Source organism: Crotalus tigris, unplaced genomic scaffold, assembly GCF_016545835.1.
Source record: "Crotalus tigris isolate CLP2741 ecotype Arizona unplaced genomic scaffold, ASM1654583v1 scf7180000024475.591531, whole genome shotgun sequence".
Classification (NCBI taxonomy): domain Eukaryota; kingdom Metazoa; phylum Chordata; class Lepidosauria; order Squamata; family Viperidae; genus Crotalus; species Crotalus tigris.
Genome location: NW_024100646.1, coordinates 307,068 through 334,105, shown reverse-complemented (window position 1 = coordinate 334,105; position 27,038 = coordinate 307,068). Strand labels below are relative to the sequence as shown.

The 27,038-nt window shown below is 52.1% G+C and overlaps 1 protein-coding gene across 1 annotated transcript in view; it reads right to left on the bottom strand.

Annotated features, from left to right (window-relative positions):
• The window catches only part of SHANK3 (SH3 and multiple ankyrin repeat domains 3), a 178,581-nt gene that overhangs the window by 41,815 nt on the left and 109,728 nt on the right, over positions 1–27,038 (bottom strand). Inside the window, exons 14-16 of the mRNA XM_039333377.1 lie at positions 22,243–22,318; positions 10,438–10,520; positions 2,354–2,478 (exon numbers count right to left, since the gene is read on the bottom strand). Of these exons, the coding sequence (XP_039189311.1) occupies positions 2,354–2,478; positions 10,438–10,520; positions 22,243–22,318 (284 nt within the window). The remainder of the gene's footprint in view (positions 1–2,353; positions 2,479–10,437; positions 10,521–22,242; positions 22,319–27,038) is intronic.

Below are 27,038 nucleotides of genomic sequence, written 5' to 3'. Positions count from 1 at the left end.
GGCGCTGCTCATCTCCACGGCAAGGCCACCGAGCCCACGTTGTCCAAAGACGCGTCCATGGTCATGTGGCCATTGTGCTATCATGAAGCCCTGTTGCCGTTCTCTTTACGTCCAGCAGTACTTTATAGATGGATATAATGGTCATTCTATAAGGGCCTCCAGGGCAGAGGAGACCAGGCCCTCTCCAGGCTGCCGTTTCCATTGACAAATGCTCCTCCTCCTCCTCCCACCGAGCCCACATCTGCTTTCCTGCTCGTTCTACTCATGAGTTCGACTCCCTTTATTCCCCCACAGGAGGGTGTGGAGATGGCCTTGAGGAAAATCCGTGGCAGCCTCTGGGGGAGCAGAAACGTAACCCGGGAAAGCAGGAAAGGGCGAGAAAGAAACTCAAGATTGGTCTTCTTTGGTATCAGAAGGACGGAAGGGAAAAAAACGGCTTTCAAGATTTTGTTACAGGGAGTCCTTGATTTAACAACCACAACTGAGCCCAAAAATTCTGTGGCTACGTGAGACGTTTGTTAAGTGAGTTTTGCCCCCTTTTGTGACCTTCCTGGCCACAATTCTTAAGTGAATCACTACGATGGTTAGTAACACGGCTGTGAAGTGAATCCGGCTTCCCCCGTTCAATTTGCCAGTCAGAAGGCTGCACAAAGGGATCACGGGACCCCTGGACACTCTGACCGCCGTAAGTAGGAGTCAGTTGCCAAGCGTCTGAATTTTGATCACGTGACCACGGGGAGGCTGCAACAGTCATAAGTGTGAACAACGGTCACAAGTCACTTTTTCAGTGCTGTCGTAACTTTGAGTGGTCACTAAATGAATTGCTGTTAAGTCGAGGACTATTTGCGCGACGCCCTCTATCAGCAGTGCTTCTTACGGTGCCTTGTGGAAGAGGAAGGGATGCGCCAGAAACGCCAGGGCCCTCCGCCTGGGGCTCTGCCAGGCACCCGGTGAGACAGGCCAAGAGCCAGGTGGCTGAGCCGGGCAGAACCCCCCCGTTCTTTCGCACGGGGCCACCCCAACACACCCCAGAGGAAGCAAACGCTTGGGGTGCCACCAGGGACAACTGCAGGGGATGCCAGGCCAGCGAAAGGATGGAGGAGGGTCACAGCGGAGGACTTTCCAGGCCCAGCAGGTGCCCCTGCCCAGCCTGTGTTCACTATCCAGGGTGCTGAGAGGCCCGTGGCCAGCCACAGAGGCCACATTTTAAAACAGTGTTTCTCAACCTTGACAATTTTAAGGCATGTGGACTTCAACTCCCAGAATTTATTTATTTATTTATGAGACTTATATACCGCTTTAAGTGCAAGCAGAGACATCACCCTGCCAACAAAAGTGCGTATAGTCCAGGCCATGGTTTTCCCAGTTGCAATGTATGGCTGTGAAAGTTGGACCATAAGAAAGGCTGAGCACAAAAGAATGGAGGCCTTTGAACTATGGTGCTGGAGAAGACTCCTGCGAGTCCCTGGGACTGCAAGGCGTTCAAACCGGTCAGTCCTAGAAGAGATCAACCCTGACTGCTCTTTAGAAGGCCAGATCCTGAAGTTGAAACTCAAGTACTTTGGCCACCTAATGAGAAAGAAGGATTCACTGGAGAAGAGCCTAATGCTGGGAAAGATTGAGGGCAATAGAAGAAGGGGACGACAGAGAATGAGATGGTTGGATGGAGTCACTGAAGCAGTAGGTGTGAATTTAAATGGACTCCAGAAGATGGTAGAGGACAGGAAGACCTGGAGGAACGTTGTCCATGGGGTCGCGACGGGTCGGACACGACTTCGCAATTAACAACAACAACAAGTGCAAGCACTCTCTAAGTGGTGTACACCAGTAAGCAATGTATATATATATTGACATTGCCCCCAACAATCTGGGTCCTCATTTTACCTACCCCGGAAGGATGGAAGGCTGAGTCAACCTTGAGCCGGTGAGATTTGAACCGCTGACCTGCTGAACACAGTCAGCTAAAGTGGCCTGCAGTACTGCACTCTAACTGCTGCGCCACCTCGGCTCTATTGCTGGCTGTGGAATTCTGGGAGTTGAAGTCCACATGCCTTAAAATTGTCGAGAAACACTGTTTGAAAAGATGCCCTAAGCAACCCAGAAAGAAGGCACCGACAAAGGGGAAGAGCCTGAAGGGTGAGACCCCATTTACCCTGCTAGACCTTTTCCTCTTCGCCCTCACCGGATGCCTAACTCAGCAAAATGCAGAGTTCCCAGCTGTGGAGAGACGGTCTTTGAGGGGGGGGGAGTTCTGCTCCCTGCACAAGGTGACCCTCCACCTGCCCCTCCCTCTCCAGTGCTGAGTGTGGAGGAGAAGCCTTGCCCGGCCTCCCCTGGCCCTGCCCGGCCTCACCTCAATCAGGAAGTCTCCTGTGCGCAGTCCTGCTCGCCACGCCACCCCCTCCACATCCACCGATTCCAGGTACTGCAGCGCCGGGAAAGCTGGCGTTGGGGTGAACTCCTCAATTGGGGTTTCCGCTGAAAGGAGGACGAAGGAAAGAAATCCCAGGTCAGCCTCTCGGCATGGCTGGCCTGGAGAGAGAGGCTCCTGGCCGGCCGCGAAGACATTCCAGAACCATTGACCTCACTGCACACTGCCTTGGACCTGCAGCCTAGAACGCCAGAGATGGGGGGGGGAACCGAGTCCAGAGCTGCAGGAGGGGGGAGTCCGTCCCAGGGCACAAGAGAAAGCGGAGCTTGGGAGGCCTGGTGGGCAGGAAGGGAGCAAGTCGGACCCTCCCTAGCAGCTTACAGAGTAAATCTATAGTTATTGGAGACGTTTGCTTTGCTCCGGCAAGATTCTGTCGTCTAGGCCAGGGGTAGGCAACCTCGGCTCTTTTATGACTCGTGGACTTCAACTCCCAGAACTCCTCAGCCAGCCTGGCTCAGCTTGGAAACCTCTCCCTTTCCCCTCAGCGTGACTGGCTCAGGAATTCTGGGAGTTGAAGTCCACGAGTCATCAAAGAGCCAAGGTTGCCTACCCCCTGGTCTAGTGTAGAGGTAGGCAACCTTGGCTCTTTTATGACTCGTGAACTTCAACTCCCAGAATTCCTGAGCCAGCATGGGGGAACTATGGCCCCCTCAGGACTCATGGACTTCAACTCCCAGAATTCCTGGGTCAGCCTGGCTCAGCTTGGAAACCTCTCCCTTTCCCCTCAGTGTGGCTGGCGGAGGAATTCTGGGAGTTGAAGTCCACGAGTCATCAAAGAGCCAAGGTTGCCTACCCCCTGGTCTACACCAGTGTTTCCCAAACTTGACAATTTTAAGGCATGTGGACTTCAACTCCCAGAATTCCACAGCCAGCATTGCTGGCTGTGGAATTCTGGGAGTTGAAGTCCACATGCCTTAAAATTGTCAAGTTTGGGAAACACTGGTCTACACGAACAACAGTGAAGGGTTAAGGTTAGGCAACTGAACTTTCTTGGTTTTTTTCCTTGAAAACGTTTCGCTTCCCACTCAGGAAGCTTCTTCACTTCTAACTGAAGTTATTTAGAACAGTTAGAACTGAAGAAGCTTCTTGGATGAGAAGTGAAACATTTTGAAGGAAAAAACCAAGAAAGTCCAGCTCCCTTTTGGAAAAGCACCTTTGGGACATACCGTGAATGGTTTGCCTGTTAATGGGTGGGACTTAGAAAAACTCTCCCCCCACAAAAAAACAAACCCCTTACATTTTCCCCTAGTAACGCCAGAATCATTAAGTTAACCTCCTTGAGGCAAAAAAACACTAGAACTTACCATGTCAGGGAAGAACTGAATCAAAATGTCAGTTAACAAAGGCTTTTGTCAAATCCCTATTCAACGAGAAAGCTTGACTCCCACAGAGTCTTCTTAGATTTATGGCAAGGAAAAGCAGAATTCTGGAAATTTGGAAGCTGGTATGTGCATCCATTCATCCATAAAGTTGGGGCGACTGTTCTTTCTGATCAGTCGCCACGAGGAACGACTCCATGGATCAGTGGTTCTCAACCTTTTTAATGCCGTGACCCCCAACCGGTCGTAAGTCGAGGACTACTCAACCGGTCGTAAGTCGAGGACTACTCAACTGGTGCAGCACCGTTTGCAGAATGGGACTTTTGGCGGGCTCAGCAGGGCAGAGACAGCCTGGACAATTCCTATTGGCTTTTGAAAGCCAATAGAATTAGACTCTATTCAAGAGAGTCTATTCTATGGCTTTCAAAAGCCAATAGAATAAAAGGGAGTAGCACAGCTAAGGAAAAGGGGGAAAAAATGGCGGACTGCGTTGTTTGGCGACCCCCGTGAAATGGTCGTTCGACCCCAAATGGGGTCCCGACCCACAGGTTGAGAACCATTGCCATGGATGGAAACCAGTTCAGGAGAATTACTGGGAAATGTTGGATAATGAGCTAATGAAAGCTTAAAAATCAACAGACCAAAGAGAAAGAAAAATAGCTTAAGAGACTGGTGGAGCCGTACCAAGAATTCTCTAATATACTGAGAAACAGAAAGAACAAGTTTTTTTAAAAAACAAAATGGAAAGAGGGGCACATAATAATAATGAAAGGAGAATATCAGGGAACGTGCCACGGCTGGAAGGATGGGCTTAGGAAGACCAAGGCTGGGAATGAGTTAAGTCTTCCACAAATGCCAAGATGAGTTTGTTGGGGAAGAAGAGAAGAGTCAAGTCCCCTGGCTGGAGAAGATGGCAAGATGTTGATGGGCAACAGGGAGAAGACCGATGGCTTAATTCCTATTCTGCACCTGCCTTTTTGCAAAAGTGGTCCAACCCGTCAGAAGGCGCACTCTGTGGGGAAGGGGAGACAGGCCAGTCAGGAGAAGGAAGGCCTAGCAGCTTGGACTGGGTCCAGCCCACCAGGGCCAGATGGATCACATCCCAGGATGCTGATACAATCCTCACAACCACCAATTGCAATCTCGGGGAACACGAGGGAAAGACAAGAAGGCCGGACAAGCGTTCAGATGGATCCAATCTTTAAAAACGTGGAAAAGGTGAATCTGGGAAGGAACACCTAAAAGAGCTTTAAAATGATACTCAAGTGGGCTTGGCAGTCCTTAGAAAGATACCGGGTCATTAAGCCAACATGGGTTTGTTTAAAAATAGGTCAAGCCGGACAAATCTAGCTTCCTTCTTGAGAAGCGGGGCCGTGGGGTGGATGGTCCCGCTACAAAGAGGCTGGGCAGACGGCTGGACATCGGGGCTCAACGGGGGTCCTTCGTGGATCTGTATGGAGGGAGGCAGGAGGTGGTTCTGTCCTGGTCCTGGGGCTCTTCAACATTTTTAGAGCAGGAGTGTCCAACCTGGGCCACTTTTAAGACTTGTGGACTTCAACTCCCAGAATTCCCTGGCTGGCTGGGAAATTCTGGGAATTGAAGTCCACAAGTCTTTAAGTTGCCGAGGTTGGACACCCCTGACGTAGAAGATGCCCAAACTCTGACCCTATAGATCAGGGGTCTTCAAACTTGACCCTTTTATGACTTGTGGACTTCAACTCCCAGAATTCCGCAGCCAGGCACTGCCTGGCTGAGGAATTCTGGGAGTTGAAGTCCACAAGTCATAAAAGGGCCAAGTTTGAAGACCCCTGCTATAGATGAATGGTTGGCTGTACTGGGGAACAACCAAACTGAAGAGATGAGAGCATTATCTGCCAGTGTAGCAAGTCACATTTGACCCCACAACCCTGTCAGGTCAATGAAAGGTGAGAGAGGGTGGAGGTGAGAGAGGGTGGAGGTCTGATGGAGCCTGGCTGGTCCAGGAGAAGAAAGATGGCCGCTTTGGAGATACACCATTCATGAGTGGGCAACTGTCATCTCCTGAGTGCTCCCAACTCCCCCCGTCCTGTGCAGCACACGGGCAAGGGAGTGGGTGCACCCATGCAGGCGCACACCTTCCATGCTTAAGCAACTGTAATTCATAAAACGTTTGCAGATTAGTGGAGATTTCTATGTGTTGTGTGTTTCCTGGAGTCTTTCCTATCTGGCTGAGAGCAGCAGCCTGGAGTTGGTTATGAGATGAGCAGCCAGATCATTTTTTTAAATAAATAAAATAAGATCCTAAAGTTCAGGTGCGTAACTCTGGACTGGGTGGCGTGAAGGATCCTTTTGCGTTTCTGGAGCTTGATCGCCCTGTCCGGTCCAGGCAGAACTCAAAGCGGTTGCCAGAGTTCACAAAGGCTTCCTTTGCTTTCCAGCGCAAGGATGGACGTTCCCCAAGAGGGAGGGTTGGGGTTCTTCCCACCTCAACAACGAGGTCAAGAAAGGAGGAAAGCAAAAAAGAGAAAGAATGCCGAGAAGAGCAACGAAAATAAGGTGTCTGGAGGCCACACCATCTGATGAGCTACTAAGGCAGGGGTCCTCAAACTTGGCCACTTTAAGACTTGTGGACTTCAACTTCAGCATGGCTGGCTGGGGAATTCTGGGAGTTGAAGTCCACAAGTCTTAAAGTGGCCAAATTTGAGGACCCCTGTACTAAGGGAATGAGGGACGTCTAGCCTAAGGAAGACTAATGTGAGTGTGTATGTGAGTGTGAGTGTGTGTGTGACATGATAGCAGCCCTCTAGTACTTCAGTTAGTATGTTCAGTTCCAGGACTTGAGGGGCTGCCCCAGAGAAGAGAGGGGTCAACCTATTCTCCAGTCCCTGAAGGCAGGACCAGAAGCAACGTATGGAAAATAAGCATGGAGAGAAGCAACCTGGAACTAGGGAGAAATTTCTTGACAGTGAGAAAACTCAAGTCAGTGGACCAGCCTGCCTCCTGGACTTGTGGGTGCTCCATCGCTGGAGGTGTTCAAGAAAAGATTGGACAATCCTTTGTCCAGGATGGTACAAGGTCTGCTGCCTCGGGCAACGGGTGGTGCTACAAAACCTCCAAGACCACCTCCAGCCCTAGGATTCCATGAAAATTCCTGGGATGACCAAGAGGACTGTGAGGTAAAGGGTTCCCTGTCCGGTTGTGTCCGCCTCTAGGGCATGGTGGTCATCTGTGTCTTGGCCCGAAGACATTTTCCACAGTCAGGTGACCAGCACGGCTACACGCCAAAGGCACACAAAACACTTGTTACCTTCTCACTGCAGTGGTGCCTATTGATCTACTCGCATTTGCAAGCTTTCGGACTACTAGGTGGGCAGAAGCTGGGGCAAGGAACGGGAGCTCACCCCATCATGCAGAACTCGGGCCTCGAACTGGGCTGTCAGCTTTCCAGCTGACAAGCTCAGCGTCTTTAATGGCAAATACCGTATTTAATATTTTATTAAGCTTGTTATACTGCTGAGCATCCTTTTGGGCTCCCTGAAAGCCACACCTGGGAAGAGAGAGCATGGGTGGGTGGGTGGGGAGGACACCCCCGCTTGGCCTTCTCATGGGCAGAGGTCAAGGGGGGGGGTTTGGCTGTTTCCCTCTGACACGCATGATTTTTGATTATCCTACATTTTATTATTTTACTGTCCTCAATTGCTCCTGTTTCTATGTTGCTGGGAGAGACCCAGCAGCAGAATAAATAATAAGCCCTTTCATTATGTGAAGGAAGCTGATAAAGGAGCAGCAGGGAAGGAAGAACCAGCATTAAGGGGAAGGGGTGTGAGGCTAGCAAAGACCACGAGGAAACTAGGAACCATGAGGCTGGCAGACTTGAGACCAGGAGCAATTATGAATCCACTGAAGCAAGTGTAGTCAAAGCTGGGGAAACCCAAGATTAGCCAGTCTGGCAGGGTGTTGGGTCTGGTGACCTCAGGGCAGAGGCCCAGGGGGCGCCCAGGGGGACCCCACCCAGATGGGACAACCAAGGAAGAAGTCCCCTTATGGTTCACGTGCTTCTGAAATCTTGGACACAGTTGGCTCGTTATCCTGGCCACCTTGAGGGAGGGAAGGAAGGGTGACCCTGTCCAGCAGAGCAGGGGTCTCCCAACCTGACCACTTTAAGACTTGTGGACCCATTCCCAAAGCCGTCTGGGGAATTCTGGGAGTTACAGTCCACACGTCTTAAAGCGGTCAAGGTTGGAGAGCCTGCAGTAGAGCAAGGAGATGGTTCCGGTCAAGAGCGTCTGCTGAAGGCCACCGAGAGGGTCCAAACCAGGCTTGGAGCAGCTTCAGGGCAGGTCTCTGGAACGGGATTCCTTCCAGGATTCCTGGGTGGGGAAACCCATCGTGCAGGACTTCCCTCCCCGAGCGAGAGCGGTGGGTGCAGGAGGGACCCTGCTTTTGAACAAGGAGCATTTCAACGCCAGATGCTCTTGCCCAGATTGGCCCCCTCCCTGCCTGTCATGAACAGACCCGCCTCCTCTTGAATCATGTATAGTATTTGCCCTGATTCAGCTCTCTGAAAGGGTCAAGGCTTTGTTGCATGGGGGAATTAAATTGCACATTCAGGTCAACGGCTTCTTTTTCTCCCCTCTCCTTCCCTGGTTCGAAAGAGCAGAGTGGGGGTCCCCGCTCTCCCTCTCTGCTTCTGGAACCCAGACCACAGGGATTCACCGGAAGAGGAGACGGGGCTGGGCTGGGCCCCTTACGTCTGAATCCTGGCACGTCAACCGGATGCAGAACCATCCCCACCCCTTGCCTCGGTGGAAGCCAAGCACCCTGGAGGGGGCCCAGCCTACTCCAGGCTCGCCCTCCTCCGCAGGATCAGGATCAGAGACCCCCTCCCCAACGCTGACCTCAGCAGAGGGCTCCAAATCTCCCGTGAGATGGGCCACCCGGACTGCTGACCCTGCTCCTGCCTTTCTTAGCCCTGTTCCCAATGCCTGGGGTCCCCAAGGCTGTGACTGGCTGCTTTTAGGGAGAGTCGGAATAAAAGGGGGGGGGGGAGGAAATGCTATTGCAACCCTGGTTCACCTCAGAAGAACCTCAGTCTGTCTCCCGCGCTGGCCTGGGAGCTGAGGAAGGAGGCAACCAGGAAGCCTGAGGAGACGGGTGCAAGAAACGTTGCCGGGACCAACTGGGGTGTCCTGTCGAGGGGGCAAGGGAGGCGGGGCCCTCCCTAGGGGCCATTCAGGGTAAGCACCAGCACAGGGATCCACTGGATCAGCTCCCGTAGGTCTTCTGGGTGCTCTTCCTGTTAAGGCCATTCCCTGCATTGCTCTGGACCTGCCTTCCTCTCACTGGGCTCCGTGTCCCACTGCCCTGGGGGCTGCCCACGAGCAGGAGGTGGCCTTCGGGAGGGGACCTCTCCTCTTCTGCATCCCTAGGACCAGCCCCCCAGCCCCCCCTCCACAGGGCTATGTTCCTGGCCCACCAGCCACCTCCACGGCCCTTCCCTGAACTGGTCTCGGAGGGCGAGAAGGCAGGCAGCCCCTACGGAAGCCAGCCTGCTCCTCCCAAGCTCCTCCTGGCCAGCACAAGGCAGCCTGGCTGCTTGGGGTCTTCCCAAAGCCCCCTCCCTACCCAGACGGGGTCCTTCTCAGAGCCCAGGTGCAGACGCCCCGCCCCCATCAGCTGCCCAGGGCTTCGGGGATCAGCCCAGCCCCGTCCCCTTCCAGTGAATCCCTGTGCTTTCTGTTGCGTTCTGTGTTTGTGGGGACAAAGGGGGCTGCAGCATCACACGAGCTGCACCAGGGATTAGCAGGGAAGGGCAGGCAGATGGGGGAGAGGAGAAGCTGGCGGGGGTCTTTGTCCCCCCCCTGCTGCTCCCCCAATGAGGAGGAGGAGGAAGAAGGAGCCATGCCCTGCCATCAGCAGGGAGACCCCCTCTGGGCTGGCCCTGCGGATCAGGTGCCGAGGGCTTCACCTGCCCTGAGCGGGGTGGGCGGGAGGAGAGGGCACCAGCGGGAGAGACCCACCAGGGGCTCCGCTGAGCTCCACCCAGGTCAGTTGGGGAAGGGGAGGCTGATGAAAGGGAGGCTGATGCAGATAAAGGGAGGGGTGGGGAGAACGAGACCCTCCCTTGGGGACCCTCCCTCCCTCCTTCTCCTGCTGCTCTGCGGAGCCGTGGACCCCCTCACAGTGGAGAGGGCAAACCTTTGCCCACCTGCATTTTCTTCCGCCCATCTCAGCAGCAGGTGTAACCCCCCTGCCCCTTCCCCTCAGCCCCTCCCTCCCCCCACGAGACCCTCCCTTGCACCCCATCAGGCCAGCTTTCTCCTCTGGGTGCCAGTGGAGGGGGGGACTCTGAGCCAGGCGTACAGCTATGAGGGGGGCTGTCAAATTGGGTCAGTGGGGGCTGGTGGCAGAAGGAGCTGCATGGGGGTCTCCAGAAAGGAAGCCCCCCTTCTTTCTGCAGCAGGCCTACCGTGGGGGCACCCAAAGCCATGAGGCTGGTCCCTAATGGGACGCAGGGACAGCTCCCGAGAGGAGCCCCGTGCCCACCGGATTGGGGGGTTCCTCGTGTGCTGCACACACACACACACCCCTCACCCCCCTCGCCTTCCAGGCAGCAACCGCCCCCCCCCTCGTCCGCGCACGCCTCGTGCCTTCCCGGTGCCAGACGCCCCCCCCCTTACCTTTGGCCCCCTGCTGCCCCCCCCTTACCTTTGGCCCCGCGCAGGACGAAGCCGAAGCCCTCATGCTCCCGTTTCTGCAGGACGGCCGCCTTCTCCTCGACGATGTAGTCGCTGGGCAGGAGAGAGCAGAGCAGAATGAGGCTGGGGGGAGCGGGGGGGCAGCATGGCCGCGGGGGGGGGCGGGCGGGGCTCCTCCTCCGCCCAGCCCCTGCCTCCTTGCACCGGGGGGGGGGAGGGCGCCCTCCTCCTCCTCCCGGTTGGCGGGGCCGGTCCCACCCCCCCGCCCCCCGCCCGGTCCCCTGCGGGGGGGGGGATGCCGCGCGCGGACTGATCCGGCGACGGCGCGCCCGCCCGTCCCGGACCCGCCTCGGCCGGCGCGGGAGGCAGGCGGAGCGCGGTCCGTCACAGCGGCTCCCCGGTTGGGAGGGGGCAAAGGATGGGGGGGGGGCTGAAGTTCCCTGGGAGGGGACTTTCTCGCCGGCTCCGGTCCTCCCCGTTGCTAAGGAACCGCCCGGAGAGGAGGGGGGGCCGGTGGGGGGGGAAAGAGGGCTGTGCTTGTGGTCCTCAATGGAAGAAACGGGGCGGGGGGATTTCGGGAGGGGGAGGGAGCGACCCCACCTGCTTAAAGTCCCGCCCCCTCCCCACTGCAGCACAGGCTTCCCGGAGGTCTGCCAGAGACCCTCCACATTCGCACTCTTGCAGCCCCTTCCTTGCCTTGCCCCCCCCCCCCAAATCCTGGAGACCCAGAAAAGTCCAGAGCCTGGGGGGGGGGGAGAGACTCCTTTTCACACATAGACGTTCACACAAGAGTGCGAGGTTCACACTTACTGCAGCAGACTCACACATACCCCTGGGTCCTTCACACAGACACACAACTAGCCCCCACCCTCTGGCTCAATCCCCCCCCCCAGCCACACAGCCTCCCTGACCGAGCGTGAGGCGCTGCTGCCCCCTTCAGCCCCGTGGCCGCTCCTCCCCCCTGCTGATATGGGGGGGGGCGGGGTGCGAGTCAGGCACTGCAGAGCCTTGGGTGGAAAAGACCCCCTTTGCCTCCTCAGGCACGGAAAAGGCCAGCCCACCCGCCCTTCACAGCTCTCAAGCTAGCCCTCTGAGAGACAGACCAGCACCCAGGCGTGCTCTGCATGTGGATGGAGGGCCACCAAGCGATCTAGCCACCTACCCCTCCCCTCCAGGCACGAGTCTGCCCTGGATCTGAGGCTCCTGCCATGGGTGAGCCCCTCCTGAAGGGGGGTGTTGCAGGAGGGTGTCCAGCTGTCCTCATGCCGTGGTCCCACGGAGGGCCAAGCATGGCCCCAGCCCCCCTCCCTGGAGACCCTCCCCTGGGCAAGCAAGGGGACTCCTCCCCCCCCGCAGGCCTCCCCCTCAGCAACCAGCTCATCTCCCACCCAGCAGAAAGAGCCAGAGCGATTTCCCCGACTGAGACGGGCGGCATATAAATCTAATAAATAAATCACATACAATGCAGCCAGTCCTCAGGTTATTATTACCACAACCCAGCCCAACATTCATGTTGCTAAGCGAAAAGATTTGTTAAGTACATTTTGCCCCATTTAACGACCTTTCTTGCCACGGTTGTTAAGTGAATCACTGCAGTTGCTAAGTTAGTGAGCTGGTTGTTAAGTGAATCGGGCTCCCCCGTTGGCTTTCCTGGTCAGGAGGTTTCACAAAGGGGATCACGTGACCCCCCTCCCCCCCGGGATGCTGCGACCGTCATAAATACGAGTCAGTTGCCAAGGATTTCTGGTTCCAAAATCATCAACTTTTATCTAACCCCTCCCTCCCTCCCTCAGATAATATCTGTCATCTATCTATCTATCTATCTATCTATCTATCTATCTATCTATCTATCTATCTATCTATCTATCTATCTATCTATCTGTCTCTATTCCATCTCTCTCTACCTACCTACCTACCTACCATCACCTGTCTATATGTATTTATCCATTCTATCTCCTCCTCTATCTACCCTCTCTCTCTCTCCCTCAGATAATATCTATCTATCTATCTATCTATCTATCTATCTATCTATCTATCTATCTATCTATCTATCTATCTATCCATCCATCTATCTCTCCCTGTCTATCTATCTATCCATTCCCTCCCTCCATCCATCTTTGTACCCTCCCTTTATTATTTGTACAAATAACTCAAAGCAGAGACCATACCTAACCCTCCGTCCTCCTCCTCTTTACCCCACAACAACCCTGTGAGGTGAGCTGGGCTGAGAGAGACAGGGACTGGCCAAGAGCCCAACTGACTTTCATGCCTAAAGCAGAACTTGAACTCAGAATCTCCCACTTTCTAGCCTGGAGCCTTAACCACGATATTATAATTATATAATAATATATAACTATATTATATATGATTGAGGCAAGAGCCTGGCAGAGCCAGTCCAGACCTGCTCTTTCATTCCCAGCTGTTGTGGGAATGACACCCAGTGTGCCTTCCCGTCCTCCGTCCTGCAGCCTCCACTCCGCTGGCCCAGACTTTTGGAAGGGGGTCCTTTGGGGGGGGGCAACTCTGCTCAGGGCAGGAGGAGAAAGGAGAGCCCCCCCCCAGGGACCACTGGCCAGCCTCTGCTTGGAAATGCCCAGTGGGGAAGAAGGCCCCGCCTTTCTCGTGGTGGTGCCCACCATCACACCAAGCCCAAGAGGAATGTGGGATCGTCTTTTTTTTTTTTTATTGAAAAATTTTTAAAAGTTTTACAAATCAACCCTCACCCAATCCCTCCCAAACCCGCCCCCCCTCCCCCCTCCCCAAACTTCCCAGAACTGAATATAGGCTTATTTAAAATTTTAAAAAACCTTTTACAACTTATAAGATAATTAATAATAAGATATACATAACATAAACATTAAAAAAGTACTTTAAAAAGAAATAAAAAAGAAAGGAAAGAGAGAGAGAAAGAAAAAGAAAAAGAAAGAAAGAGAAAAAAATAAGAGAAAAAAAAGAAAAAGAAAAAAGAAAACAAAAGACGGAAAAAGAAAAGAGAAAACAATCTATACGAACTATAAAAAAGCTAAATGATATTTTTCCATATCCAAATTATATTGTATAAAATTTATCCATTTTTCCCATATAAGAAAAAATTTCTCTTGAGATTGCTCCTTTAAGAAAGCCGAAATCTTTGCCATTTCCGCCAAGTAAGAAACTTTATAGAACCACTTTTGTAAAGTAGGCAAAGATTCCTTCTTCCAATATTGTCCTATTAACAGCCTTGCGGCTGTAATCAAATTTAACATCAATATAACTTCCTTAGCATCACAATCAGTAACAATACCTAATAAAAATAATTGTGGGATAAATTTAACCCTCCTTCTAAAGATTCTTTGGATATTCCACCATATCTTAATCCAAAAAGCTTTTATATTTTTACATGACCACCAAATATGATAATAAGTAGCATCCAAACAACCACATCTCCAACATTTAGGCTGTAGATCAGGGTACATAATAGACATTTTTTGTGGATCAAGGTGCCATCTATAAAACATTTTGTAAAAATTCTCTCTTAAATTCTGCGCTTGTGTAAATTTAACATTCCTCACCCAGATAAGTTCCCAGGTATCCAATGGGATTGGTTCACCAATATTTTGTGCCCATTTAATCATACAATCTTTGATTAATTCAGATTCTGAATCCATTTCAACTAAAACCCCATAAACCCTCTTAATATGAGTTGGTCTTTGATCCCTTACTTGTTTAAAAAGATTTTCATCTTCTCTAAGCCAACCCATATTACGATCCGTCTTCCATCTATCCACTATTTGTCTGTATTGAAACCATGAGTAAATAATGTTTGCATGTACTAAGTCTTCCAAAGATTTTAACTGCCAATTTTGACCATCCCAGCTAAGTAGTTGTGTATAGGAAACCGTATCCATCTTAACTCCTCTCTTTATCCCCTCTATCGCATGCCAAGGTATAGCCCATAATGGTATTTTAAAATCACTTTTATAATATTTCCTCCACACCCTAAGCAAAGAAATCCTTATAATATGAGATTTAAAAACCCGATCCACTTTTTTATTAAAAATTAAATAGGCATGCCATCCAAAAAGTAAATCCCAACCCTCCAAATGGAGAATTTCTACATTTGTTAAATTCGTCCAATCGCTAATCAGTGTTAGAACCACAGCGTCATAATATAATTTCAAATTCGGTACCTTGAGTCCACCTCTCTCACGAATGTCTTGTATAATTTTAAGTTTTACCCTTGGTTTTTTCCCTGCCCAAATAAATTTATTAATACCTTTCTGCCATTCATTGAAATTAAGTTCATTCTTTAAGATAGGTAACATTTGAAACAAAAAAAGAAATTTTGGTAGGACATTCATTTTAATAACTGCAATTCTACCCATAAGAGATAACTGTAAGTTATCCCAATTCTTTAAATCCTTCTGTACCCCAATCCGAATGTGGGATCGTCTTGATGCCCTCGAGTCCAGGGGGATGGTGGTCCGTTGGCAATGCCCTCCTTTGGAGTCTTGTCCCGGGCAAGACAAGGGCTTCCTCTCTTGCTTTGGCCAACTCTAGACTTCTAAGTTCAGAGCAGGTTTCCCAAAGTTGGCAACTTTAAGACCTGCGCACTTCAGCTCCCAGAGGGAGTTGTCTTAAACTTGCCAAGGTTGAGAAATCCTGGTTTATAGGCTAAAAGAACGCAGGAAAAACCGTGGGTGTCCTAAAACCAAGCCAGCTTGTTCAGCCACCAAATTGCACCTCAACGAGTCCACCTGTCTCCTTCCTTTTCTCCTACACCCTCCTTGGCCGAAGTTGCACAACCTGCTGGATGCGGCTAAAAGGGTGAGTTGTGCACCATTCTGGCTTGGCCCTCCCAAGGCACCGGCCAAGTTTGCCCCCAGCCTCGCTCTTCCCTCTGCCGGCCGCTCCTGGGGAGTCAATCCCACTCCCTCCCTCTGAGCTTCGTCTGGAGCAGGTCGGGTGAAGCCAGCCCAGGTGGCCCCACAGTGGTGGAGGCTGAAGACCAGGAAGGACGGGCCTTATCTCCACCCCTCTTCCAGGCACCAGGGATACCACAACGCCACACACACCTAGCTTAAGAAGGGTTGGGGGAGCAGACCCAAGAGATGCTCCTGACAGCACCATTGCCGTGGAAACGGCACTCACAACCCGAGGCAGGAGACACAAGGAAGCAGCAGAGCAGAAGGGGCAACATTCAGCCGGAGTCAGATGCCCACCCCTCGGCCTTGCCCTCCGCGCCCAGGTGCTCCTCAACGTGACGAAGACGTTATCCATCCCGCCGTGCCCGACTCTTGGTGAGTCTGTGAGCCGGGCTCTCTGCACATCTCCCGGTCTCCCACCGAGGTTTTTTTTCAATCTTCTGTCTGGTTTCCGTTTTGATGGCGGAAGCCTCTCTGGGTGGGAAGGGTTGAGCCGGACCTTCCGCTGATCTCAACTTTCCACGGACTGGACCTTCCAGAACCCTCAAAAGAATCTGGGCTGCTGAATTTCCAGAGGTTCTGAGATCCTGCAACAAGCTGGCCTCACTGGCAAAGCCTGGAGGAGGAGGAGGCTTTGCATCAATGGGAAACCACGTCCGTGCACGACTCCAGCCGTGACCCTTGAAAGGGGTCCTCCTTGGAGAGTCCAGGGCCGGAAAGGTGGGCTGGGGCTTCTTTGAAAGATGCCTTTAGTTGCTCAGGAACTGGCTGGTTACCCAAAAGCCACAATATCCAGAACAACTAGACACAGAGGCAGCTTTTTCCTTCATGCTATCCCTCTGCTGGACACCTGATGCTCCCAGTTCTGTCTGTCCGTGTGTATTTGCCCATGTAGTGTGGATGTAGTAGTGTTAGTTTATCCTTCTAGTCTTCTTTACTCCCCCGTTATTGGTACGATGACGATGACAATCACTATTCTGTCGTTTTGCATGTACACTTGGAGCTTCTGCACCGGAGACAAATTCCTTGTCTGTCTAATCACACTTGGCCAAGTAAAGTGTACTCAATGCAATGCAATTCAGTCCCATCTGATTCTAGTTGCTGAAGGAACCCAAAAGAACGGACTGTCCTTTCTGGACCCATCTGGTGCCGCCCGGTTGCTGGAAAGCTGGACTGCGTTGACTTCTAATTGGGACTGCTCATCTTAGTAGAAAGGAGCATGCACATCCAGGTCAGAATAACAGAATAAATTGGAAGGGACCTTGGAGGTCTTCTAGTCCAACCCCCTGTTCAAGCAGGAGACCCTGTATACCATTTCAGACAAATGGCTGTCCAATCTCTTTTTAAAAACTTCCAATGTTGGAGCATTCACAGCTTCTGGAGGCAGGTGGTTCCACTGGTTAATTGTCCTCACTGTCAGGAAGTTTCTCCTTAGTTCCAGGTTGCTTCTCTCCTTGGTGAGTTTCCATCCGCTACTTCTTGTCCTGCCTTCAGGGGCCTTGGAGAATAGGTGGACCCCCCCTTATTCTGGGGCAGCCCCTCAAATACTGGAATAGTGCTATCATGTCTCCCCTAATCCTTCTTTTCTCTAGAGTCTAGACTAATCAAACCCAATTCCTGCAATCCTTTTTCATCGGTTTTAGCTTCCAGTCCTCTAATCACCTTAAGTTGCTCTTCTCTGAGATTCTTTCTAGAGTCTCAACATCTTTTTTATATTGTGGCCAAAAAACAAGGTCAGCAGGATGGGCTCTCTTAATGACACCCCCAAACAATTTCAGAGGCAGATCAATTTATGCAGAGAAATCAGCCTCCCTACTGGCTAAAAACCTGCTATCCATCATGGAGCCAGCAGAAGTTACAAGGCTCAGAGTCCAGCTAAGATATTGGGCAAGGCAGACAGACAGACATGCCCCCTTCCCTTAGAGCAGTGGTTCTCAACCTGTGGGTCGGGACCCCATTTGGGGTCGAACGACCATGTCACGGGGGTCGCCAAACGAGGCTGTCCACCATTTTTTCCCCCTTTTCTTTGGCCACGCCCCTGGCACCCGGTGATGTATAAGTGGTTGGGGGTCATCACAACATGGGGAACTGTATTATGGGGTCGCGGCATTAGAAAGGTTGAGAACCACTGCCTTAGAGCAGTGTTTCCCAAACTTGACAATTTTAAGGCATGTGGACTTCAACTCCCAGAATTCCACAGCCAGCAATGCTGGCTGTGGAATTCTGGGAGTTGAAGTCCACATGCCTTAAAATTGTCAAGTTTGGGAAACACTGCCTTGGAGGAAAGCTGCTTAGGGCTGAACGTCCCCTGGAAGACTTCCACGCAGGAGTTTAACCTGCCTGCCCCACAAAAGCAGGCAGTTCTTTCAAAGGGTTTTTAAAGAGGGCCAGCTAAACAATCGATTGTATATCCCCGTCTCTGTTCATCGAGCGTTTAAGGCAAATTAGAGGCCGGACAAAACGAAGGGAAGATGTAGTTTTCCCTCCAAGCTGGCAGCTGAGTCAGATGGCCTGGAGGTGAGGCATGAACCGGGCCTCTGCTAAACGTGATTTAATTAACCACGATTTGGGGAACAAGCCATAGCGGACTGGTTCATATTTGTGATAAACATGGTCCACATACTACAAAGGAGGTTGTATTGATGTTAAATTTGATTACAGCCGCGAGGCTGTTAGTTGGACAATATTGGAAGAAGGAATCTTTGCCTACACTGCAGGAATGGTTTCTTAAAGTGTCCTATTTGGCGGAAATGGCAAAGATTTCGGCTTTCTTAAAGCAACAAACGCAAGAGAAGTTTCTTGCCATTTGGGACAAATGGATAAAATTTATACAATTTAGACTGGGTATAAAAAAATATCACATAGTTTTTTCATAAGTTTTATTTTTATATATAGAGAATGTTATATATAGATACTTTTTATATATATATAAATATAAATTTTTTAATTTTAAAAAAAACATGGTCCACATACATTAAAGCACCTTTGGGCTGAATCTGAGCCATCTTGTTGAGGCTGCCTCTCTCTCTGCAGCTGGGCCCATAAGGGGGAGCTGAGGATGAGCAGAGACAACCCCCCCCACCCCCCAGGGGTTTCTTAGCAGCATGCTCCCCTTGGGCCTGCACTGGAGGGGGGGTGTGCCTCTCTTTCAGTGTTTCTCGTCTCCCTGCTCTGCTCCTCCTTGTCCATAGAATCATAGAGTCCTAGCACAGGAAGGGACCTTGGAGGTCTTCTAACACTTCCCCCCCCCCAAGGCAAGAGTCCTTAGACCACCATGGAAGATTTTCCTGCATGCCCCTCTTCATCCCATGCTTTTCCTATTTCCCCCCCCCCCACTTCCTTGTCTCCGCTCAGGTGTCCTGCCTGGTGAGGTCTACAAGCTTCGCTTCCCAGCTGATGAGGTCTCACATCCTCTGTCCACAGACCAGGATTAAACAGTGAGACTTGAACACTGATGATGTTTCCTAGTTGGGTCATGGAACGTCTGCAAGGAGACCACCCAACTCAGAGACCCCCACTGCCCTCCTCCTCCTCCCCCCTGCAACCCCCTTCCAGTTGGGTCATGAAACGTCTGCAAGGAGACCACCCAGCTCAGAGAGCGCCAGGGACACCCTCAGGTCAGCCCTGACCGGCAAAGAGTCTCCTTTATTGGTACTTGAGCAGCAGCATTTCACGAATCTGAAACCTGAGCCTGAGGAGCCTGCACAGCACAGAGGCAGGCGCCTTCTCTCTCTTTCTCTGCGTCTCTCTCTTTTCCGAAGGAGCCCTCCTTAGCTCAGCCCCTTCAGGTAAAGGGTAGAAACACACTTCTAAGGCCATCGGGAGGGGGGGGGAGAGGGAGGTCCTTAGCCACACCATGATTTCTGATTTGCTGGCCAAATTTCCTATGTTCTGTTGGAGGGAGGGAGGGAGGGAGGGAGGGAGGGAAGGAGGGAGGAAGGAGGGGAGGAGAAGGAGGAGGAGGGGCTGCCTATGAGAGCACCTGAGCCGGAGAGCCAGCTGATGCCTTCCCAAAGGTTCTTTTGCAATGAAAACCCGAAAGCATTTGTGGAAGGAAACAGCAGCTGGTTAGTTTGACTTGTTTTCTTTGGAGTCATTTGTGTCCAATTCTTTCCTTCCCTTCTTTTCCCTGCATGTCATTTTCAGCATTAGCCACGGCGCTTAGACTCACCCTGCATGTCGCTCCACAGAGCTCTTACAATACTCTCTGGGCAGTTCATAGAGTCAGCATTATTTGCCCCCACCACCCTGCGTCCTCCTTTGACCGACCTCAGAAGGATGGAAGGCTGAGTCAACCCTGAGCCGGTCAGGATCAAACTCCTGGCAGAGTCAGCCTGCAATGCTGCACTTCAGCCACTGTGTCACCAGGGCTCTTTTTATTTCTCCTAATAAATTCCTTGTATAAAAAGGTTTGGCTTCTTGGGACTTCTAATTCTCGTCCTGTGGGAGAAGGGGGGGGGCGCTTCAAAGCTCTCTCTTCTGCTTCGTAGCTGGCACAAAGTTTATTGACTCCTATACTTCTGGGCTGTGGTGGGGATGGGGGTGGGGATTCAAAGCCCCCTCCTCTGTTGTTCTCCTGGGCTGGGCTGGAAATCTCTCACGAAGAAACGCCAGCTGGGCAGGCAGGGGAAGGAGGCCCAGTGTTGGGAAGCGGCCAGCCAGGCTGGAAGGAGGGGTCAAGCGAGGGGCTAGCCTGGAGTCCTTGCGCAGCTGCAAGCAGCATAAGCTGGATCTTCTACAAGATCCATGAAGCCAAATCTGGTCCTTCCCAGGGGGAGGCAAGCAGAGACCGGGCAGATTCTTGTAACAGAGGCTGTGTCGACCAGAAAGAAGCAGGAGCCCTTGCTGCTGCTTTGGACAACAATCTCGACAATAGTTGAATACATAAAAAGACAGATAAGTGATAGATGGATAGAGAGACAGATGATGGAGTGATAGATAGATGACAGATGGATAATGGAGAGATCAATGATAGATGATAAATAATAGATAAATAATAAATTATAGACAGATAGATGGATGATAGATGACAAATAATAGATAAGTGATAGATGGATAGTTAGATATAGACCAGCGGTTCTCAACCTATGGGTCGCGACCCCATTTGGGGTCGAACGACCATTTTACGGGGGTCGCCAAATAACGCGATCCACCATTTTTCCGCCTCAGGGGGCAGCGCCGCGCATGCGCGGCGCGTCTGTGTGATGGGGGTCGCCATCACACAAAGGTTGAGAACCACAGATATAGACAGATAGTTGATTGATGGATAATAGATAGATGATAAATAATATACATGTAATAGATAGATAAATGAGAGATAGATAGATGCTAGCAAGAAAGAAAGAAAGAAAGAAAGAAAGAAATAGCTAGCTAGTTAGATTTTTCAACCATCTCACAACAATGGCTGGCGACAGGAGGGCTAACGGTGGCTTAACAACACAAACACAACCAGACACCCAAAGGCAACTCAGGAGCACATAAATCACCCATAGATGACAACTCAACCTCACATTCCAATTCAGCCAGGGGGGCCATCATGGGCCAGGAGGCAGACCCCCCCTTCACACCCCAGGGCCTCTTGATTCCACAACCAACACTGACACCTCGATTGGCAAAGAAGAACCACAGCCTCCTGGATCAGAGCCTTAATTTCCCAAAGAAGAAATCCAGCTGAACTGGCTGACTCACACAACACATAAAACCCAGATTAAAAAAAAAGACCCCAAACCCCTGCTCAGATCTCCACTATGCACCTGTACCTCACACTCTTCCCGTTGGAGGGAACAACTCAAAGCAAGAAACAAAAACGAAAGGTAGATGCGTCCCACAATGAAATTAAACACAGGTGTTAAGAGAAGCCATTCCCCCCCCCCTAAATTTCTTTTTCTATTTTGATTTCATATCATGCTTTTCGCTATTTATTCCTCACCCTTGCAAAGCTCAATCTCCCTGGTCATTTGCAGAGGGCCCCATCAGTACTGGTGTCCATGGCTGAACAAGCGGCTTGGATCACTCAAGCCTTCACATCTAGATTTAGTATTTATTTCAGAGGTCTCCAAACATGCCACTTGAAGACTTGTGGACTTCAACTCCCAGAATTCCTCAACCAGCCACGCTCTCCAGGCTGGCTTCCTTCTAAACCAGGGGTAGGCAGCCTTGGCTCTTTTATGACTCATGGACTTCAACTCCCAGAATTCCTGAGCCAGCCACGCTGAGGGGAAAGGGAGAAGTTTCCAAGCTGAGCCATGCTAGCTGAGGAATTCTGGGAGTTGAAGTCCACCAGTCATAAAAGAGCCAAGGTTGCCTACCCCTGGTCTAGGAGGCTCAACGCATAGAACAGGAGGACTTAGGACAGGGGTAGGCAACCCTGGCTCTTTTATGACTCGTGGACTTCAACTCCCAGAATTCCTGAGCCAGCCATGCTGAGGGGAAAGAGAGAGGTTTCCAAGCTGAGCCAGGCTGGCTCAGGAATTCTGGGAATTGAAGTCCACGAGTCATGAAGGGTCCATAGTTCCCTCAAGCTGGCTTAGGAATTCTGGGAGTTGAAGTCCACGAGTCCTAAAAGAGCCAAGGTTGCCTGCCCCTGTTCTAAACCCAAAGCTGTTGCTTTGCTCGGACAACTTTGAATCCTCTTAAGGACATTTCAAACCACCAGCTTGGCTTTAGGAGCTCGTGGTTAAGACCAGTTCCCCCTTCCAAAGCTTCTCATGAAGAAGGCATGAAACCATGCTGATTCTCTCCCCCTCTCTCTCTCTCCCTCTCTCTCTCTCTCACATACACACACAAACACACACACACACACACACACACACACACACACACAAACACACACACACTCAATAGAGTCTGCAAGGCTACCGGTCATTTGGGGGCAGGAGCCCAGCAAATCCCCAGGCCGAGGCTGAGCTCACCTGTGCGAAGTGAAGTTGTCGTAGGAGCCCACGGTGTAATGTCGGAAGAGCCTCTTGGTCCGGTCTTCTCGCGTTTCTGTGGGGAAAGAGCAGCCTTCTTCAGAAACCCGGAAGGAGGAGGGGGCACCTAGCGCCATGCCACCCCACGCCCAGGAGCCCTGTGGAGCTTGGAGCCCGGCTCCCCTTCGCTTGGAGGCAAAGATGCACGAAGACCATCACTCTGGACCCACGGCTTCTCCGAGATGGGGCCAGCTGGCATGGAAATGAGGCTGGGGGAGGCTCCACTGGATCCCCGATGCCCGTTCCACTGGGCACCCAATCACCACTTCATCCCTGCCAGGGGGACAGACAGGGTGCCAACGATACCCTTGGAACCGACTGACCCCACAAAGCTGCCCTCGCTTGCACGTGGGGCTGATCAAGAGCGGCGCAGGCGCTGCACTGCAGACGCAGCAGGCCATTCTGGTTCCCGGCTGGGAAACGGGGCCCAGGTGCGGTTTCTCTGGGGTGAACTTGGGACAGGCTGCAGTGGGGCTCCCCAGAGGCCGGGCCCAGAGGGATCGGAGGGTGACCCTCCCCCAGCAACGCTCTCTGCAGGCTTTCTTTGGTCCCTGAGCAGGCCCACTGCTCTGACTGCCCATTTCACGGCCCCCCTGTCTCTAACAGAGATCAAGGGATAGACTGGGGGGGGGGGCTTCTAACCCTCTTATGTCCAGCAGGCCTGGGGGGCTGGACTCTCAAGCATCTCCAGGAGAGAAGGGTGAAGCTGTGATGCTTCCAGCCAGTCTTGGGATTCTTTCCCCACGTCTGCTGGTCCTTCAGAGAAGGAAGCTCCCCACCGCTTGAACAGAGATCCAGGTCAACGTCTTCCTTGTTCTGCAAGGAAATCTGCCCCTGTCCTCCCACCCCCATGCCCCTCCTTCCCCTGAACCGGTCCAGGCAGGTTCATGCAGCAGGCAACGTGAGAAGCCCCTCTTCTTCTCAAGGGGGCGCCCGCCCTCTCTCCTCGCCCCCCCCAAAGGAGCCCCCAACCTCCAGCTGGTAGCAGCTGGAACGGTGGGCCCTGCAGCAAGATGTCTGCAGACTTTTGGGTACAAGATGGGCGGTGGACAGACAGGCAGAGAGAGTAAAAGTAGATAATAGAGATAGATTATATAGACTATAAATAGATAATAGATAGATAGATGATACAGATAGAAAGATGATAGATAAAATAGATGAGCCGAGGTGGCGCAGCAGTTAAAGTGCAGTACTGCAAGTCACTTCAGCTGACTGTGTTCAGCAGGTCGGCGGTTCAAATCTCACCGGCTCAAGGTTGACTCAGCCTTCCATCCTTCCGGGGAAGGTAAAATGAGGACCCAGATTGTTGGGGGCAATGTAAATATATATATATATATATATATACATTGCTTACTGGTGTACATCGCTTAGAGCAGTGTTTCTCAACCTTGACAATTTTAAGGCATGTGGACTTCAATTCCCAGAATTCCACAGCCAGCATTGCTGGCTGTGGAATTCTGGGAGTTGAAGTCCACATGCCTTAAAATTGTCAAGGTTGAAAAACACTGGCTTAGAGAGTGCTTGCACTTAAAGCGGTATATAAGTCTCATAAATAAAAATAAATAAATATAGAAAGATAAGATAGATAATGATAAGAGATAGGTAATAGAGATCTAGAGAGATGCAGAGAGAGAGAAGGGGGGGGGGAGGCAGGGAAAGATGTCTATGGGGACCCTGTCCTGAGGGCCAGATGTGCTGCTGCAATTGTTCACCAGACCCAACTCTTCCCCAAAAGCCACCAGCCAAGCATGGAGCTGCAGTGCCTGCTCGTGGCCAGCAGAGGGGGCGCTTTCCCATGCCAAAGCAGCAGCTGGGCCCAGGTGGACCCAGTGCAGGACCACCGCAGCAGAGGCAGCTGGGCAGCTGTGGGGCTGCAAGACTCCGGGAGGCAACCCCCTCATCCTGCCTGGAAGCACGGAGTCAGCCCCCCCTCCCCCTCCCAGCAATCTTCCTCCCACAGAGTCCGGCCCTCCAGGCCCCTCCGCAGCCTTTGCACGGCCACCTCCCGCTGCCAAGAACGCGCCACGCCAGCCAGCCGGCGGCTCCTCCCAGCGGGTCAAGGGAGACCTTGGCGAGGAGCCTCCTGGCTGGGCGACGACTCCCCTCTTCTCCAGGCACCCCGATAAAAGCGGACCAACTGCGCAGAGATCGGACATGCCTATGGATCCCTCAGCCCCGTCCTTGGACAATGCTCGGTGGCTCTGGGTCTTACTTAGGGTCTCCGGCAGGGAGGCCCTCCGGTCTTGAAACTCCACAGCGTTGCATCAATTGTGTGTGTGTGTGTGTGTGTCTGTGTATGTGTGTTTGTGGGGGGGGGGAAGTCAGACCCACAAGTATTCTGAGGAGGGGAAGGGTTTCCTATTTGAGCGGGGGCTGGACTAGAGCAGGGCTCCCCAACCGTGACAACTTTAAGACTCGTGGACTTCAACTCCCAGAATTCCTCAGCCAGCTTTGCTGGCTGAGGAATTCTGGGAGTTGAAGTCCACAAGTCTTACAGTGGCCAAGGTTGGGGAGCCCTGGACTAGCAGACCTCCAAGGTGCCTTCCAATTCTGTGGGAAACTGCAAGAAGGAAGGCCTCGGGGTCACGGCCTCAGCAAGCCCAGCGCAACCCACGAGGCCCTGAACCATGAGTCCGGGGTGGCCGCCTGCCTGCCAGGCCCCAGCAGATCCGCTGGCTGGCTGCATGCCGAAACCGCTGGCAGGGCGGAGGGCAAAGACCCTGCAGGGGACCTGTCTGTGCGAAGGAAGCCCCCTCCTCGGTGCCCGTCACATCCGGGGAGGGGGGAGCCTGAGACGGCTGCTCCCGTTTCCCAGCACAGATCTTGCATGGCTGATGGCCGGGATGATGAAATACCAGCTGGGTTCACACCACAAAAAAGCAGGGGGAGGAGAGACCAGCATTCTCCTGACTGTAGTGTCCTTGATGGTCTCTGAGCTTGGCTGTTTGCTGGTAGATGCTTCATTATCTGAAGAGCTAACCTCAGCCGAGGGAGGGAGGGCTTTGCTGCCTCTTACTTAGGCAGAGAAGGAAATGTCTGCAAGCCAGCAGCCAAGCTGAGAGCAGCAAGGACGCCGTTGTTCAACCCCAGCTGCAGAGGTGCTTCTCTGTTGTGCTCGTCTTAGCAAATGCTCTACTCCCCTGAATTCACCTGGAGAGCCCAGATCCGTAAGCAGCAAGGAGCCTTCCGGGCTGAAAGGACGGACGGAGGATCTTCAAGCACACAGACAGAGGAATCAAAGAAGGAGCACGAATAGGCTGACTCAAAGGAAAACCGGGACCGTGTCCACAGGCCTTAGGCAATGGGCCCGATGCTGAGAGGACGCCCACCTGTAGGGCTGCGGGCATCCCCAGGCCACCCTCGGGGGGAAAGGTCTCAGCCAGATGCCGGCAGAGTAGAGGGAGGGGATAAATTTGGGAGAGGCAGGGAGGGGCGAGCCAAAAGGATGGTCTAGTGCAGGGGTAGGCAACCTTGGCTCTTTTATGGCTTGTGGACTTCAACACCAAGTCCTGAACCAGCCATGCTCACTTGGGAATTCTGGGAGTTAAGTCCACAAGTCATAAAAGAGCCAAGGTTGCCTACCCCTGCGTCTAGTTCAGGGCTAGGCAACCTTGGCTCTTTTATGACTGGTGGACCTCAACTCCCAGAATTCCTGAGCCAGCCACGCTGAGGGGAAAGGGAAAGGTTTCCAAGCTGAGCCAGGCTGACTCAGGAATTCTGGGAGTTGAAGTCCACAAGTCATAAAAGCCAAGGTTGCCTATCCCTGCACTAGGCCAAGGCCACTTTATGACTCGTGGACTTCAACTCCCAGAATTCCTGAGCCAGCCATGCTGAGGGGAAAGGGAGAGGTTTCCAAGCTGAACAGGCTGGCTCAGGAATTCTGGGAGTTGAAGTCCACGAGTCTTAAAGTGGCCAAGATTGAGGACCCCTGCTGTAGATAATATTCTAGCGCAAACGTCTCCGAACTTGCAGCTTTAAGACTTTAAAGTTTGGCATCCCCTGTGATAATCCCAGTCTTAAGGCTAAAATCATAAAGTCATTCAAAACCAAAACGACTCCGAAGATAAAAACCCAAAGCTGGAGAAACTCTATAGCATGACATTAGAGTCCATCAAAGATTTAAACTCTACATTTAAAAGTGCTGCCAGACGTCAGTGCAGGGGCAGGCAACCTTGGCTTTTATGACTGGTGGACTTCCAGAATTCCTGAGCCAGCCACGCTGAGGGAAAAGGGAGAAGTTTCCAAACTGAGTCATGCTGGCTCAGGAATTCTGGGAGTTGAAGTCCACCAGTCATAAAAGAGCCAAGGTTGCCTAGCCCTGCGTCTAGTGGTTAAGGAACCATTTTCCGCTTCCGTAGGGCGTCACAGGGAAAATCACAGCTTGCACAGTCCTGTTCTTTGTAGCTGTAGACACATCCCGGCGTCTGGAGATCTTTCCCGAGGCCTCCTGGCCGACTCTGCCAAGCGCTGGCTGCAGCTCCTTTCCTGACTGCTGTGCTTGATCCTCAAAGGCCGTCCACCACTTTGACGTCTTCATTGCCTTCCATCTAAGGCGTGTTGTTCTTTCTGTTGTCAGTAGTTTAGTCTTCCTCCCCAGCATATTTAATTTGAATTAAATTTGTGAAATACAATTACTGCCCACATATGTAATAATTACCTTTCTGTCATCCTGAAGAATACCATTTGCTGGGAGCTTTGATGGGCAGCCTGAGGACAGCTGCAGCCTTGGGAAGCTG